The 19,218-nt window shown below is 36.4% G+C and overlaps 1 protein-coding gene across 2 annotated transcripts in view; it reads right to left on the bottom strand.

Moving 5' to 3' along the window:
* Positions 1-19,218, bottom strand: part of Gabrb2 (gamma-aminobutyric acid type A receptor beta2 subunit) — a 207,480-nt gene that overhangs the window by 131,755 nt on the left and 56,507 nt on the right. For both annotated transcript variants that reach the window (XM_021176879.2, XM_029483941.1), the window contains exon 5: positions 8,464-8,684. In XM_021176879.2, coding sequence (XP_021032538.1) covers positions 8,464-8,684 — 221 coding nt within the window. The remainder of the gene's footprint in view (positions 1-8,463; positions 8,685-19,218) is intronic.

Below are 19,218 nucleotides of genomic sequence, written 5' to 3'. Positions count from 1 at the left end.
ATTTATTTCCATTTCAAATGTTATTCCCCTTTCCGTTTTCCCTTCTGCAAAGCCCCCCTTCCCTTCCCCTCCTCCCTGCTTGTATGAGTGTGCTTCCCCACCCACCCACCCTCTCCTGCCTCACTGCTCTAGCATTCCCTTACACTAGGGTACTGAGCTTCCACAGGAAAAAAGGCCTTCCCTCCCATTGATATCAGATAAGGCCATCCCCTGCTACATATGCAGCTGGAGCCATGGGTCCCTTCAGGTGTGCTCTTTAGTAGGTGGTTTATTCCCTAGGAGCTCTGGGGGGGGGGGGTCTGGTTGCTTGATTTTGTTATTCTTCCTATTGGGTTGCAAACCCCTTCAGCTCCTTCAGACCTTCCCCTACTCCTCCACTGGTATCTCATCATACTACTGATGTCAACATTGCAATGATTTAAATACCTGAAATTTTCATTGAATACTACTTTATGGCAGTTTACTCAAATATCGTGGGTTTTGGTCTCTCTTTTTCTGCCAAGAAGGGTAGGATATTGTGGTCTATGTATGCTCTTGTTTTGTGCTACAGACATTCAGCTCAAAGTCTTTGATTTGCAAAGTTTACTGGTCATTGTTTTGATTTATAAAACTGTCTGGCTCTCAGATTTCTTCCTGAGTTCGAATGATTTCCTTTCAGTTTTCATTTTTTCACACTGAGACTCTATCATTACTGACACTTTTTCATGGACTCTGTCTATATCCAAGGACTACACACACCACCAACCAACCACCACCACCATGCTGCAACTATTTAATACAGTTTCTCATGTTCTAGTGACTCCCAACCATGAAATTATTTTGTTGCTACTTCATAACTCTAAGCTTGTTATTGTCAAGAATCATAATGCAAATTCCTGGTATGCAGGATGTTTTATATATGACATCTGAGAGTGGGTTGTTTGACACACAAATGTTGTGACCCACAGGTTGAGATCCTCTGCTCTAGGTGCAAAAGGGACAAGTGCCACCGAGGAGAACAGGCCTGGAGCAAGAGTGATATTAATTCTAAGTATTGTCCTCACATTAATTCCAAATAAAGTTCTTACCAGACTATGTATAATGGAAAATAACAGGATTGGTAATTGATGAGTAGGAGGACGGGCTAAGCATTTTTATTCACTATTTACAGTGGTCATTTTAAGTAAATCTTCATCATCATTATCATTCTAGATCATCCTATAACTCCTATAAACCCTGGGATTAGGATCTCAAGGTGAACTTCCATAGAAGACTCATGTCGGATATTTCAGCTTTATTTCAACATGCAAAAGAGAAGTCTCTACCAATTTAATAAAAGCAATCTTCATTTAGGTTTTCTTCTCTCACATTCTCTCTAGGTTCTTTCCAAGTTTTCCCAAGTATTGTTTTCACCACAAAAGCAGTATGCAAAAGATGATATGGAAGAATAAAGAATAATATTTCTGCATTAAGACAACTAGCTATTTAAATTTCTATAGGTTACTTCATTTTTTCTTCATATAATATGGACAAAATAGCAGGACTTAAGTAGTATTAAATAAATAAATAAGTAAGTAAATAAATAAATAAATAAAATAGTCTGTCATATTACATGATAAAGATTTTTATGAGCCCTAGATACTTACAATAATATTCTAAGTATTGTCCTCACATTAATTCCAAATAAAGTTCTTACCAGACTATGTACAATGGAAAATAACAGGATTGGTATTGATGAGTAGGAGGACGGGCTAAGCATTTTTATTCACTATTTACAGTGGTCATTTTAAGTAAATTTATTTTATTATTTCCAAAATGATTCCTAAAGGTAAGAATAGAGTATCAGACACAATACTCTATGTGCTATTTTTCAGCAGAAACTGTTCTATTTTTCCTAAAATTTGCAAGGACTATGTAAAAATGTATTTTAAAATCTTTCTATTAATTGCATCAGCTGATTAATATTGCAATTGAGAGAACAATCAAAATTAATGAGCCTGCTTTGCACAGAAGTGCTAGTTTTATGAACGTCACGGGTGTTCAAAAAAATTGTTTATTGTGTCAAGAGCCGTTGTTGAAAGTGAAGAAGGAAGAATGATTTTCTACTCTCAGGAGTACAGGTTGCCCTGTCTGTCAGCATCCAGCTCAGAGATGTTATACACCCCCAACCATTTGCCTCTAGGTTAGTGGTTCTCAACCTCCCTAATGCTGCAACTATTTAATACAGTTTCTCATGTTCTAGTGACTCCCAACCATGAAATTATTTTCATTGCTACTTCATAACTGTAATTTTGCTACTGTTATGAATAATAGTGCTGCTTGTGGACGTTGTACATCGTGGTGCGGAGCCTAGTGCGCACCACGATGTACAAGCAAATTCCTGGTATGCAGGATGTTTTATATATGACATCTGAGAGTGGGTTGTTTGACACACAAATGTTGTGACCCACAGGTTGAGATCCTCTCCTCTAGGTGCAAAAGGGACAAGTGCCACTGAGGAGAACAGGCCTGGAGCAAGAGTGATGTTGAGATGTGTCCAAACCCTGAACACCTTATCTTGAGACTGGCAGGAGTAAGGATCGCTTCCTGCCTGTTCTGGGCACACTTTGGCCAACCCTGTGGTCATCCAGCACATCCATCAGAGTAAGGAGTCCCAAGAACTGCTGCATCTGCTATGTGTATTCACCTCCCTAACAGCACTGGTCATGGGTACATAAAGGGATTTCTGAACCATCAGCCTCTGAGGTACACATCTCCACCCTATCTGTGGCCCTAACAGGTAAGTAGTCCTTCCCTCCATATTGCCTCTCATGCATTCTTCCATTGTTCTATTAGCATCAAGCCTAAGCACATCAGAGAGCTATAGTCTCCTGCCTCTTGGGCATACTTTCACACTCAAAGAACTCACTGAAGCTAGACAAGGGAGAAACTCATAAAGCCATTGGAGAAAGAGTTACTACTCCTACCCTATTCCCTGCCCTGAGTGACCTTCTCTGCCCTGAGCAACACAAGAAGTCAGATATGATCCATCTGTATCTGTCGCACATGCACAACATTCTTCAAACACGATAGCTTGTTAATTTAGAGGTCACAGGATCCCTGGCATCTATCATTCTCCCACAATGCTTTATGAAACTAGGTTCTGAAGATTAGTAGACATGTGAAACTGCTGTCCTGGAACAACTCCTTGACACACTGCACTGACTCTAGTTTATGAAGTCAGGGATCATCATGATCCTATCCTCACCAAAACCAAAATCATCTTTATCTAGTGCACCCATGGTCAATAACAAGTTCCTCCAGAACTGAATATTAGGCAATGCTGAGTGCAGTCAAGACTTATGTTTATGTAGCACAGGAGATATTGAGCATCTTTCACTCGGTCAACTGCACTGTGACAAAAAGTTGCAACTCACTCCATCTTGACAAATCCCAACATACCAGTGGCAAGAAGAACCAAACTAAAATATATCCTCAAAAAATTTACAATTACATAGAGATGGCTGCCAATGACAGTGACTTAGACAAAATTCTAGACAAAGAATTCAAAATAAAACTTTGTCCAAAAATCCCAAAGATGACACAAATAAATTCATGAATGAATTGAAAGAAGAGGCAAATAATTTCTGCAGTCAATTCCAAGAAAACCCAATCAGCTGCATAAATTAAGAAAATCAATTCAGGATTGAAAATAGGATTCATTAAGATCTTAAAATACTGAATAAAATTCAAATGGGAATTATATAAGAAATAGAAAAAACATTAGTAAGTCAAATAAAAATCTCATTGGAAGACATCAACAGTAAATGAATATTAGAGCTGGCCAAACACTAGAGTTTGAGGACAATATAAAAGAATTCAATCATTTAGTTGAAGTCAATGTCTTTAAAAAAAAAAGTGAATGGACTCAAAATATCTGTAGGACAATATGAAAATACTTAATTTTGAATTATGGACACAAAATAAGGAGAATAATTCTATGTTAAACATGTAGGCAGTGTTTTTAATAAAATTACAGGAGAAAGTTTCCCAATCTCTGAGTGAGATGCCCATTGAGGCCTAAGAGGCATAGAGAACATCAAGTGGATGGGACTAGAGAAGAAGCACTCATGTAATCTTATACCACACAGAATAAGGAAAGGATACTGGAAACTTCAAGATAGAAGGCTTAAGGCATATACGAAGGCAGCTCCATCATAATAATTTTTGGCTTCTCAATGGAAACACTAAAAAGTAGAAGCACATGGAGAAACAGATGTGTTTCAAGTCCTGACACTTGCATCCAAGTTTTCTACACCCAGGAAAACTATTTATCTTAATACCAATAAACAAAAGAGATTGATAAACATTCAGATGCAGAAGCAAAAGAAAATAGTAAACCTGTGTAAACATAAATGTATGATTATCAGCTCCAAACAGAGACAAAGTTTGGAGCTGAGACCAAAGGATGGAACATCTAGAGACTGCCCCACCCGGGGATCCATCCCATAATCAGCCACCAAACGCAGACACCATTTCATATGCCAGCAAGATTTTGCTGAAATGACCCTGATATAGCTGTCTCTTGTGAGGCTATGTCCGTGCCTGGCAAACACAGAAGTGGATGCTCACAGTCAGCTATTGGATGGAAAACAGGGCCCCCAGTGGAGGAGCTAGAGAAAGTAACCAAGGAGCTAAAGGGATCTGCAACCCTATAGGTGGAACAACAATATGAACTAACCTGTACCCCCGGAGCTCGTGTCTCTATCTGCATATGTAGCAGAAGATGGCATGGCCAGCCATCATTGGGAAGAGAGGCCCATTGGTCTTGCAAATTTTATATGCCTCAGTACAGGGGAACACCAGGGCCAAGAAGTGGGAGTGGGTGGGTAAGGGAGTTGGGGGGGAGGGTATGGGGGACTTTTGGGATAGCATTTGAAATGTAAATGAAAAAAATACCTAATTTTTAAAAAATAAAAAAAAAAGGAAGAAAGAGAAGGGAAAGCCAAAAAATATATGTATGATTATTATGTATATATGATATGTGCACTTATATATGTTGAGGTGGCTTACTGTTCCATGGCATAGATAAGAGGTCACAATAAAATTCTAGGTGTAAGTCTGCACCTTCTACCTTGTTATACAAGGCAGGGTCTCCTTGTTTTTCACTGCTTCATACACCAGACTATTTGTCCTGAGCATTTGAGTCATTCTCCTGCCTCTATATACTATCTAACTGTACAAGCACTGGATGACAGACAGACAAGACTATACCTGATTTTGGGTTCCCCATTCTTACATGGCAAACATGATGCATTTTAACTCACCCATCAGTTATATTTCTTTTCTTCCTACACAGTCAACACACAACCTTCTAATTTATTTGTTACCACTTTTTGATAGCATCCAGTATGGTATCCCAGATTTCTACCAAGTGTATGACAAAATCTTTTTTTACTAACTTGTCATTTTCCATGAATTACTCTAATGATTCTAACCAATCCAATGACACTCTTCTACAACTCTTTGCAGCTTCATTCATAAAGTATTTCAGAAACTCATCAATTGCAGCTTCAATGAATGCTAGTTCATCAACAGTAGTAAAGTATTCCCACAACTGGACAGTATCTAGATTAATTCAATCAAACACCCAGAACGTGCTTAATCCTTGCCCATTTTACCCATGCTCTGGCCAAAAAAATTGAAATTTAGAAGTTATATTAGAAGTAAAAATGTAGCTTGTACATAATCATTTATATAGCAGACATGAAGGAAACACAGATACATCGAGTATTATTAATAGGACTTTAGCTTTTCCTCTTCCAGGTAATTTTTCATTTTTATCAAAGGCAATAGTAAAAACCATGCAAAGAAAAGATTGCTACCTTGGCTTTCTGATATAATCTGTCTGTGCATTTCAATGACTTGATAGCTTATTCACTTTGTGCATGTTATCTCCTTATGAGATCCACTGCTGATGAGATTCCAAATCTTTTAATTTCAGACTCCATTTTAGAGACCCTGATCTAAGTTTGAACTCAGGTAAACCAACAGGCTGCTACCTAGCATTAGTTTCCAAGTTGTCCCCCAACAAAACCTGAGCCAAGCTCTAGTCTTGAGGCTAATCCCCAGCAAGACCAGCGTTTCCAGGTGACACCCTCAACAAGACCAGCGTCTCCAGGTTACTCCCCCAACAAACCTGTACCCCCAGGTTACAAGACCACCTCCTCCCTACCAACCACCAATGCAAAGGGGAGCAGAAATTAAGTTTGTGATATGACTCCTAGCACCAGCCAATTATATTACAGGCCACAGTAGCTTTCCAATTAGATGCTTTCACACGTATTCCCTGCTTGCTACTTACTATAAAGCCTTGCTCCATAGACATCCGGAGCTCCCACACCACCAAAACCGTTCTGCATGACAGTGGTGGAATGGGGGCCGGGGTGCATGAGACCTCAAATAGAATACAGACCCTGCTGTGAGTTATATCAAATTGGCTCCTGTATGTGTGTTTGGGGATCACTAAGATTTCCCTGGCACAACACTATGATGATGTTCAGTGCCAGAGTTCAACTGCCCTTCATATACCATTTCGTACATCCTTTACACTTATGAATTTGGGATTTCTGGGGGGCATCCTATAGGAGAGCTAGGTTATAGCTAGCAAGTAAATAGTGGTAGTAGCACACTTTTCTCTTTAATCAGTTCTTTTCCATTTTTTGAGAATCAGAGCTTCAGCCTTGTCACAAGTGTATCCTCTCCGGGATATGACTTAATCAAACCCATCCCTAAACCTTTATAAATCCCTATCACTTTCAGTGCATGGGGTGTTGACACTCTTGCTACCCCTTGATGAAGTCATCATACAGGCTCAATGTTTCTCATACAACCCACAACACACAACACACTCTTGTCAGATGGTATATATTTTCTGTTCCTGTTCCCATCCACAGCTGGAATGCATGACTCATTTTAACTAATACTTATCATTTATTGTGGCTATAACTTTACCAGTTTTAGGTTTGACAATGAATTTATTTTTCCTGTTTCACAATTTCATGAGCAAAGATTTAGTCTTTCTTTAGATATTAACAGCCTTAGCATATTGCTGGGATTTTTTTTATAAAGACATATAAAAATTTACCTGTTCACTAAACATGATATCTCTACAGCTTCTTCCTGATCTATATAAATTGCCAGCCCTAGTACCCGTGTACTTCAGGGCTGTTATTAATAAAAAGAGAAGGTTATTTAAACACAGCTATTGTAATTTCATGATATCTGCCCTGACAGTTAAGATGGCTACAAAGGCATAAAGTTAGCTGCAACATGGATGTGTGAGGAAAAGACTGACCTGTTCCTCAGGTCGGACAGAGTAGCTCAGCAAGTAAGACTTTATCACTCTAGTTATAATGGTGCATAACTTGAAACCTATCTTTCATTTTTACTAATTTCCATCCTAAATGTTCAGGCCACAGGTGTTGTGGATAACACAAACCAAGAAATACCAAATGGAGACAGGGTGTGGAGGTGGTAACTGTATAATCTGTAGAAAACACTTAGCTCGGCATTTGACACCTGAGGAAGATCAACTGATGGATATTACCATTGCCACCATCATCATTATTATCACAGGATAGCCACGTGACTAAACAAAATATCAGATTGGAGACAATAGAAAAACCTGACATTTAGAATGGTTTCCATCTCCCATGCGAAGAAAATGTTCACACTGTAATATTTTTAGAATACAAAATATTTCATGCAAAATAATAGATCAGAGGCCTTTGAAAACACTGACACATAGAGTGGTTTCCTTCTACCATGCAAGTAAAAATGTTCACATTGAATTGAAATCATTTCAGAATAAAAATATATTTTCATATTTTTCAAGAGCTCCACCCATTGGATTTAATTGAAGTTAAACTAGCTTTCTTTACAAAATATTCCCATCCAAATAGCCTGGTATTGCAGTGCTTTTCTGGAAGCACACTTGAAAGTGTAAATTATCCATTAATAAACATGAGATGGGTCTTTATTTACAAGTCAGATTGCTCCTTGGAGGACTAGAGGGCATGCCATTCCTCTCTGTCACCAGAGGACTATGACCCAGTTCAGCAGCTCAGGAGCATCTGCCACGTCCAGACAATCACTCAGCAGTCAGGCTTTTCTGTTTTCCAATTTTTGAGAAATCCTGTGCTTCAGCTGTTTTGATATTCTTTATCCCTATTCCTTAAAGAAAGCAGCTTCAGCATCAGCAGCTGATCCTGGGAGATAATTCAGAAGAAGTAAGACACAACAGTAGCTAAGTCTTATCTGGAGCTTAGTCCTCTGTACACATGGCGTTCTAAGCTCTCATATTTCCCTGATAGAAGATTTAACTAATTTTTTTAGAAGAACTGCAGAAGGAATAAAGAAAATAGCACAATATAGCCACTGACAAGAGGCCATTGAATTTTCTTTTTTCAGGAAAAGTTAAATTTTAAGACCCATACTACATACCTGAGGCCATACAGGACAGTGCCATCGGGATGCAATCGAATCATACGGTTTTTGACAGTCACTCCATGTACAAATGACTTCTTATCATTCAGGAAGTAGGTGTCAGGCACCCAGAGTTGGTCTGCCACTCGGTTGTCCAAAGTCAAGTTTAAAGGAATTACATTGTAAGACAGCCTCTTGTCTCTCCAGGCTTGCTGAAAATACATGGTCAAGGTATAGTCCTGTGGGTGTGAGAAGAAATATAGTTATTTTGTATCATCACAGACTCCTGGAATGCATTCATTGATTTAACTCATTCTTTGAAAACACTCATTCTCTACAAAATTTATTTGCAGGAAGATAGATATCAAAGAATTAAATAACTTAATTTTTCTGTTGTTTTACAAAGAAGAATGCATAAGGTTATTTTAGGTAAGATATAAATACAAATTTAAAATGATAGGCACTCGGTTTTCTCAGTATTGAAATAAATAGCATATCAAATCTAAGATTTCATGCAGTGATTTATTCAACATATGTTTAATTTGTTCCTGGTATGTGGTTGGCAGTGCTGAGGAGTGGATCAAAAGCCTGCTCTAAGGGAATTTATAAACAAAGCATAGATAAATGAAAAGAATGTTAAATAATGTTGTAGTCCACAAAGAAAATACAGCAAATTTAAAAACATTTATCTGGATGTTGTAGAGGAAAGCCACTCTAAGGAGCAGAGATGGTATAGATACCAGAAAGGCCAAACCATTGGCTCTTGTTTGTTTGTTTTTTGTTTTTTCAAGACAGGGTTTCTCTGTATAGCCCTGGCTGTCCTGGAACTCACTTTGTAGACCAGGCTGGCCTCAAACTCAGAAATCCACCTGCCTCTGCCTCCCAAGTGCTGGGATTAAAGGCATGCACCACCACCGCCTGGCACCACTGGCTCTTAAAGGAACATTCTAAGCACAGGAGTGTCTACAACAATCCTACTATTTGAGAATTTGACATGTTTAGTGGACAGATGAATGGCATTCTCATATGACAGCAGGAGCACATAGAAAGAATGAGAACAGAACAACCCCATGAGATTTTGCATTCAGATGAGGATGGGTATTAATGATGTCCTGCTATTAAATAACAACAAATGTTGGATACAGGGAAAGAGGAACCCTATGTACTTTTGGGAGAAATGTGAACTATTTCAGCCATTGTAGATATCAGTGTAGAAGTTTTTCAAAAGTATAAAACTGTAATTACCCTATGGTTCAGCTGTCCAATTTATAGTCAGAAAGCCTCAGAGTCCTATCATGGAGATACCCCTACATTGATATCTATTTGTCATTATCTGCAATTGCTATGAAATTGAAGTAGCCTAGATGAATATAAATGAATGAATGAGAAAATGTTATGCACATAGAGTGGGAGTTTATAGCCAGGAAGGGGAAAAGACACAGTACTAGCAGGAAAAATGATAGAAGTGTAGATCGTGATGTTAACAGAAAGAAGTCAAACATTGAGAGACAAATTCTTCATGTTTTTTTTCATACATGGATGTTAGACCAACACACACACACACACACACACACACACACACACACACACACACACTCACGCACTCATGAAACTGGAAATGGAATCAAGGAAAACTGAGTCATTATAGAGAGGAAGAAGACTAACCAAAATGTCTAAGAGGATGGGAGATGGAAGTGAGACTAGAAAAATGAGCTGGTTATCAGGCACACACTTACAGCACTTCTCCTTGCCTGAGTTAATTAACTATAAACAGAGTTCTTAATATATGCCTAATATAATCAGAACTATTATGGAAATTAAATAAATAATGCAAATGCAACTTGTAAACCACATAAAGCAATATATTATGAATAAAGCATTAACATATATATTGTGACATGCTTGATCCATTAGAAGCCTATGGGCACAAAGGAATTGCTCTCTCCCCTTCATTTGAATGACTAACAGGAGAACCAAATACTCATTTGAAAAAAGATAATTACAAATCTATTTTAAAATCAATTCACAATGACCTACTTGAGGGCTTTAAAAAAAAAAATGAGAGTCACGTCTTAATCATTCCAGAAGCCTGAGAAGCTAGATCTGTACCAGGGCACAAATAGTGAATGACTGAATGGACTATAAATCGTGCCTCTGGGATTTATTCCCAGATCTGGATAATTCTTTATATAAGAAATGCTATTCAATCTTCACAATGCCTGAGTTTTTCCAAACTTGGTTGGGATTTATGTATCCTAATTCAGTGCCTATCATGATATATGCTATGAACACTTATAAGAAAAGTATAAGAATGTCATGTATACAAAAAGTTTAAATAAGTCTCTGGTTTTGCACATCTTCTCGCCATGAACTAGTCAAACCACCAAGCAAAGAGCACACATGGTGGGACTCATGGTTCCAGCTGCATATGCAGCAGTGGATGGCCTAGTCAGACATCAATGGGAAGAGAGGCCCTTGGTCCTGTGAAGGCTCTATACCCCAGTGTGGGGAAATGCCAGGTCCAGAAAGCAGGAGTGAGGAGGTTGGTGAGCAGGGGTTGGGAGAGGGGATGGGGGAGGGTGTATTTTGGAAAGGAAACCAGGAAAGGGGATAACATTTGAAATGTAAATAAAGAAAATATCCAATAAAAAACTATTACAAAAAAAGACAAAAAAAAAAAAAAGAAGAAGTTACTTCATCAAACAGCATCTAATTTGACCACCAGACTTCTATTTTAATAATACAGACATACTAATGTTCTAAAGGCATTTCAGATAGTCGTAGGGGAAAATCAGTTCAGTGGATCACTCTAAGCATCACTCTAAACTATTCTGCAAAATTCTAGTTGAGAAAAAGAGTTAGTGTGAAGATCATCATGAGAATTCACTGGCTTAACAGAAATAGACTGGAGAGTCAGAAACTACAATACTACGCAGTTAAACCCTGTATCATTTTCCTAAACCTGTGTCACATATAACTTAAAGGCAGGCAATTAAAATAAATGGGGAATTAACATTGAGAATAAGATAATACTGATCCTATTAAAAGTCAAACTACTCACATTGCCTTGACAATAAGCTTTCTTTCTCTTAAACACAATTAGAAAGAGCTGGTTTTTATTAGTTAGCCAATATGTATTTTAGCACATGTCTAAATAAATGACAATTTTGTGATTGTATGCTACATGCTAACTCCTGCTATTTATCTCCAAGGCACTTCCTACTAAGAAGTACTTCCAAATAGCACCTGGACATTTTGTAACCTAGCGTATCAGCCTCCATTTCAGTTATCTTAAAACTATATGCCATGGCACCATCAGGGAAGGAGGGATTTGTACACATCAGGACAGAATCTTCTATAATCTACCCATCTGTTACCTCAGATAAATCATTTCAACTTTTTTATTCATCTTGTATCACTTAGATTTTAACTATGAGGCGCTGTCCCAAAGTTGCTGTATATGAACAGGAAAGTTTCAATTTAACTACAATCCAGACCATCTTGTCTAGAATTTTGTCTCAGTTGCTGTCATTGGCAGCCATCTCTGTGTAATTGTTAATTTTTTGAGGATACATTTTAGTTTGGTTCTTCTTGCCACTGGTGACTGCATGTTGGGATTTGTCAAGATGGAGTGAGTTGTGACTATTTGTCACAGTGCAGTTGACTGAATGAATGATGTTTAACATCTCCTGTGCCCACATGCACAGCTGGAAGGATAGAGCCCCAAATCAGTGGAGATATATGCTGTATTCATGACTGCAAGTGTGAATATTAAGCTGTAATCTCCCTGAAATTAATCCATAGATTAGATTCAGTATGAACATTAATTTTGTCTTTGCATATGGGGGATCTTTTAAAAAAAACATGAGCAAGGCATTAAAATTCACATGCAAAGTACAAGGGTAAGAATAGTCAAAATAATTTGGAAAGGAAATAACAATGTGGAAGGACACAGAATAGGCATAGTTATAAAAACAGGTCAGTCAAATGTAAAAGTCCAAAAATGATTACAAACACCTGTATGTTCACTTGATTTGCAACAAAGAAACCAAGGGAATCAATTGGAGAATGCATACTATTACATCAACCATCCAAATCAACTGGAACATCTATATAAATACTAATAGACTAGTCCTTCTGAAACTATAAATCTAAATAAACACATTCCTCTATGAGTTGCCTTGGTCATGATATTTTATCACAACAACAAAAACTAATACACAAAGTATGACATATATGTATATATAAATATGAATTAATTTTATTTTGTCAATTTTATATGTAGAGAGACATGTATATTTATACAATATATATAGGATACGTACCTACATATACACTGGATCTATAGACACACTATATAGTACATAAATACACACACACACATAGATATGAAATTATCAAAAGAAAGTTAATTCATTTGAGTGCTATCAACCAGTTCAGAATTCACCCAAGTTACCAGCTTTGCTTTCTACACTTCTTTAATCTGGGAGAGGTCCCTAGTCTCACGATTTTTGTGATGATGCTTCTGAGGACTTGTGGTTAGTTGTTTTGTTGAATGGCATTCCGTCTGGATTATCCAGTATGTGTGACTAGCAAACGTGGTTTACACAGTTTTAGTCAGTATGTCTAACACTAAGAAACAGACGCCTGATCATTACACCAGATGATTCTCCGTAAGTGTCATTTCCCCTCTACCAATGTACTGGGCCACAGCTCTGGCCACTTCCAGCCAGAGGACTTCACTCTGGTGGGTGCTGAAGTTTCTTGCTGGCTGAGCCTATGGGCTTCACTCCTGTGTCTATAGTCAGCACTTATTACAAAGCTCACTGCCTTTTCATCTGTGGCTTTCTAATTCTTTAATTCTTTCTTCTCAGGGGAAGTTGGCATTGCTATTCTATGAATTTTTCCCTTTGTTTTGCTTTTAAACCACAGTCAATCATTTGGGAAAAATCGCTAATATATTTTCATTTTCCCATTTAATTTTTCTGTATCTGGGGAGAAGACAACAGGGAATGAGTGTGTTTAATTTGTGTCTGGTCTGCCCTTTGAGCATGCAAGAGCATCTGCTAGCTGTTTTAATGGGAAGACTTTAAAATATATTTTCATCAATGATAAAATATGGGACTAATCTGATTTATCTACGGTAGCAACATTTTGCAAGCTTTAAAAATTACTGTCACTACACTATAACCTTGAGCTTCAGTGAGCAATCTTGCTTATATATTCTTCTAGATACTAGCTTTGTCTTCAAAATTAGATTATTTTCTGAGATATCTCACTTTTTCCTCTAAAGCCTTCATGATTTCAAAAAAACCCCAATTTCTTTTAATTACTACTTGAAGAAATAACAAGTAGGTCTAATCATCATTGTTTATTACTTTCCTCTAGAGAACAGTACACCGAGACTGAGGTTATGAATGGAGAATCTGAACTTCTGCCTGTGAATACTATCCTAACAGAGAATAAACAAGCTACATTCTATGTCTGGCTAGAACTCAACTCAAAGTTCAAAACTGCTCAGCAACACCTATTGGCAAGACTGACCCCAGGAGACCATATTCCAGCTCTTATTTTCTGTGTAGTCCAAGCACTTGATATTTTACAAAATTATCAACATTTACTGGGAGTAATTCTGTAATTTTTGTCCTCCCAATTGGAAGCTATGTTCTATAAAATGAGCTTCTCAGGGTTTTGTACCATTGTATATTTTCATATTTAACCTTGAAGTATTTGAGACTGTGACAAATACCAGATTAAAATAAAAGAAATCTACTGAAAAATACAATAAATTAAAAATATAAAATATACACTTATTACATAAAAATATGTAAAGCATCAAAACTTCATAGATGAAAAATTTAACTGTTCAAGTCATGTAATTAAATATATATATATATATAATGTTAAAAGTTCCATTGCCAAATTATTAACATTAGAGCAGGGTAACTGTATCCAAGATCACTCATAAGGAACAGACAAGTCCAGGGGCTGGAGAGATGGCTCAGTGGTTAAGGAACAGACAAGTTCAGAATGGATGAGTTATTTTGTTTGTGAAACTAAAATACACATGGTCACAACAATGACCTCCTCCATGATTTTGCTGAATTCATTTTCCTTTTTATTACATATTTATTTATATATTACAAGTTTAAAGGATAATTTTTTTAATGACAAATAAAACTAGCTACCTCTGTTCCTATTCTAGCATATGGCAGACACAACAGTAAGGAATGGATTCCACTTAAAAATATAAGCACTGAAATTATACCTTCTATGTATGATTTATTCCTTAGCAACATGAATTTACTCTTTCTCTACTATTGCTTTAGAGTACTCTATATTATAATTAGCCTGTACCCAAGCTTAATATCTGACCTGACATTCCACATGCACATCAATATATGGGTGTGTGTATATATATATATATATATATATATATATATATATATATATACCATATATATATATATGGTATATATATATATATATATATATATATATATATATATACCATATATATATATATATATATATATATATACCATAGATAGATAGATAGATAGATAGATAGATAGATAGATAGATAGTGATAAATATTATCACTCATCATAGCAACTGTGAATGAAACATTGGATTCATCACATATTAGTTGCTATGAGATTTGGGTAAATACCCAAACTCTCTGAGACATTATGCTCTATTAGAAAGGGAGAAGCAATGTTTCTATTTCTATGTTCACACATGAAAAGTGATCGGCAGAATGTCTGACTCAGATTATGTTAGTATTCTGCGAGTATTGTCCATTATAGTAGCCTTATTATTTCCATCTCCAAGTTTTCCATGTGATACATTTGAGAAAGAATAGTTGAAAGGATTTTAAATCCATGCATTGTGTGTGGATTTCATGGACAATGTAGTCCACACTCTTACTACTCCACCAATCTAAAATATCCATGGCACTGTCAAATTTTACTTCAATCATTTTTCTCACATTGCTTTCATTATTCTTTATCACTGTCTAAATTGCAAAACATCAAAACAATGTATGAATATATAGTTACATGCAGCAATTACAAACTAAAAAAAAAATAAACATACATAAAATATATGTTTTCTTGCCAGCCCCAAAGCCACACAATTTAATAAACTTACATAAAGTTAGAGTTGGTACAGCAATTGAAGCTATGAGCCTTCACTTTCATTATCTTACTATTATAGGTGATATTAATGAGGACAAAGGGCAAATGTTAGTTTCTGAACACACACCATGCAACTGTGCATATATAATGGAGTGTCAGAAAACACACATAGACCAAATTTACACGAAAACTTACTACTTCAATTCAATTAGATTGTGCAGATTGAAAAAAACAACTGTAGCAACATAGATTCTTCCTATAGTAATTAGCTTTCTGAGAAGTAATTCAATTAGTAAAATGTTCCTTATAAATTAACACACACTAAACTTAAACTCGTATCCCTCTCAAAGGAACTGAGGTCTTTTCAGAATAAAATATTTAAATTTGATGCTTTTAAAGGGACAATGTATACAGGATAGTTAGCTTAAAGTAACTAAGTTTATTTGGCCACGATGAGTAATTTCAGTGAGAGAATAATTAACTCATTGACATAGCATAACCAAAAATAAAAGTTATTTTATAAATGAGTTTTTCTAGGCTCTGTAATTTGTGTTCATAACAAAAACAAAGGTCACATTGGGTCCTAATACTTAAGGAATTGTCCAAACTCAAAACATGTCTGGCTGTGACAGTGCACCATTTTAAGTTAGGTAGATTGTTACCTTTGAACACAACTATTCTAATATGTAATTAAGCAGATTATTTTAAACTCAGTCAGCTCTCTGTTGCATAGCTATTTCTTCAAACTAAAGCATTCTCTCCTCAACATTCCCAATAAGTGTCAGGAACCCACAAAATTGTCCAATGCTAAAGAACAATTACAAGGGCCTCTCTAAGCATTTGTTAAGTAGCAAACACATACATGGGAAGAGAAACAATAGACTGGTGTATATTCTTGCTTACTGACTGGGCAAGGACCACTAAGGATGCCCCTCTCATGAGTTTTCACCCATGTGTAGGATTTTTGGTAGCCCCTTTACTTTATTTATAGTTACCCATATCCTTATTAGCAACCAGAGTAAACTCATAAGTGAATGGAATAGACTGAGTCTTCTAGTATGCTATCCATAACGAGCAGTAGTCTGTTCATGTTTCCCCATGAGAAGTTACACAAGGCTCTCTTTGTTTGTGTAAGCACATCCTGTGGTATCCATGCAACTGAAACCAAAACTGCTTCATCAAACATTTCCCATTCTTTCCCGTTATCTATCATCTTTAAAGGATGGGTGGATTAATACAATGGAAGCCATTTGTAGACAATTTATTAAATATCAGAAACTAAGACATTATGTGATAATTCAAGATGAGAAGAATGAGGAAAAGGGGAGGGTGAATTTTATAAAGATAAAACAAATTTAAATTTATGTTTTAAGATCACAGGAACAATAGATAAATATTTTACCTGTTTGATAAATAAGGTTTCAGGTTAGAAGTGAATATTTTGTTAAAGGAAAAAATACCTTACCACATTTAACTTTAGCTGCTTAACCTGGTGAGTTCATATGGGTGAAATAATGCTGCCTATGTCTCCGCTGTTTCACTTCCCATACTTTGTTAAAATGTCCACAGAAAAATAGAATGGAATATTACCAACCATAACACTGAAGAAAAACCACGAGAGACTTGAGACATGAAACTTGCCAGCTGACATCTCTGTGTTTGTTAATATTTTAATATGTGAAAGCAAGTACAATTTACTATGTATCCATTACAAATCAGAATTAAGCCAAAGGCTGCAGAGAACATTATGGAAATCAAAGGTTTCATTGTCATAGGATATCGGTTTAAATTGAAATATATAATTAAATGAAAATATCCCCAGAACTCATGTCTGTAGCTGCATATGTAGCAGAGGATGGCATATTCAGCCATCAATGGGAGGAGTGGCCCTTGATTATATGCCCCAGTATAGGGGAATGCCAGGGCCAGGAAACAGTAGTGGATGGGTTGGGGGGCAGGGCAGGGAAAGGGCACAGGGTACTTTGGGAGAGGAAACTAGGAAAGGGGATAGCATTTTAAATGTAAATGAAGAAAATATCTAATTAAAAAAGAAAATATCAATTATGAGATATGCAAGCACATGAAAAAAAGAATAACACATGGAAAAAACAGTGATGTCACAGAAAGTAGAAGAATCTGCTCTGATAGCACAGGCTCAGAATCCCAGTGCTTAAGAGACTAAAGGATGAAAATTACCATGAGTTTAAGGCCAGCTTTGGATACAGATGAGTTTCAAACCAGCAATTTCTCTTTAAAGACACAGTGAAACCCTATCCAAAAAACAACAACAACAACAAAAATGACCTAAAAAATACATGAGAAAATAAAGTAGACAGATTATTTTTAAAAAGGCATAGAGAAACATATTTTATAAGTTCATTTAAAATTACATACTAGAAGGTTCTATACAAGCTGTGAGTAGAGAGAGGTACTTGCTAGATCTCCCCAGCCATAAGTCTTTCAAAGCACAGTAAGGATCATCCGGTCAAAATATTCTAGTGGTGCAACTGCACCACTTATGTCTTAGGCAATAGCCAACACTTTCCAAAAGAGAAAGAATAACATCACTGACATTCTCTTTATGTGTAAATGACTACTTGACAAACACTGTGAGAACTATTAATTTAGAAAAGTTGTGAAATACAAAATAAACATCTACTCAGTACCATTTCCATAAATTAAAAATGGAAACTATAAAATTGAAAATGTTTGTCAGTCATATACCTGATAAGATGTTAACACTAAAAATATAGTGATGAACCCAACAATAAAAAGGCAACAACATGATATAAGAGAAAGACAAAGTACTTTCTTAAAATAATACACAAAATTACAACGAAATGCTGAAATTCATCAAACTATAAATTGGCATCTCACCAAGGTGTCACTTAACACATATGGTAGCTGCTATAAACAATCCACCAGATACAAAATAAAAGTTTTAAATGCAAAAAAATAAGACCATATAGGAAAATAGTATAAGTTATAGAAGATGTGTAATTATCTGGAGGAACTCATGTATGATAGTGTGAAATGGCATAGATGTTATGGAAAAGGTATAACTGTTCCACTGAATGAATGAGTGAATGAATGAATGAATGAATGAATGAATATATCCACATGTAATAATCCAGGAATTATCTTTGTGGAAATAGTTAAAAGCAGTAATCTGAGAATCTAATCCAGTGCTAGAATGCTTGCATTCCATGCAAATAGACAAATATATGATCACTAGTATCATAAAATTATAGTAGTTGAGAGCAGGGCATTCAAGGGATAATTTTAGCTATGTTCTCAACTTTAAAAAATTTAAAAGATAGATTTAACTAAAATGTTCATCAAGGATAAAAGTATAAAGGAAATAAGATGTGTTCACATAAGCACAGAGAGAGAGAGAGAGACAGAGAGACAGAGAGACAGAGACAGAGGCAGAGGCAGAGAGAGAGGTAGAGACAGAGGCAGAGACAGAGGCAGAGAGAGAGTGAGAGGCAGAGAGAGAGGCAGAGAGAGAGGCAGAGAGAGAGTGAGAGGCAGAGAGAGAGAGAGGCAGAGAGAGAGAGAGGCAGAGAGAGAGAGTGAGAGGCAGAGAGAGAGTGAGAGGCAGAGAGAGAGAGGCAGAGAGAAAGAGAGAGGC

The sequence above is a fragment of the Mus caroli genome, chromosome 11 (assembly GCF_900094665.2).
Source record: "Mus caroli chromosome 11, CAROLI_EIJ_v1.1, whole genome shotgun sequence".
Lineage (NCBI taxonomy): Eukaryota > Metazoa > Chordata > Mammalia > Rodentia > Muridae > Mus > Mus caroli.
Note: the sequence above shows the minus strand (reverse complement) of the source record. Positions and strands in the feature narration are given on the sequence as shown.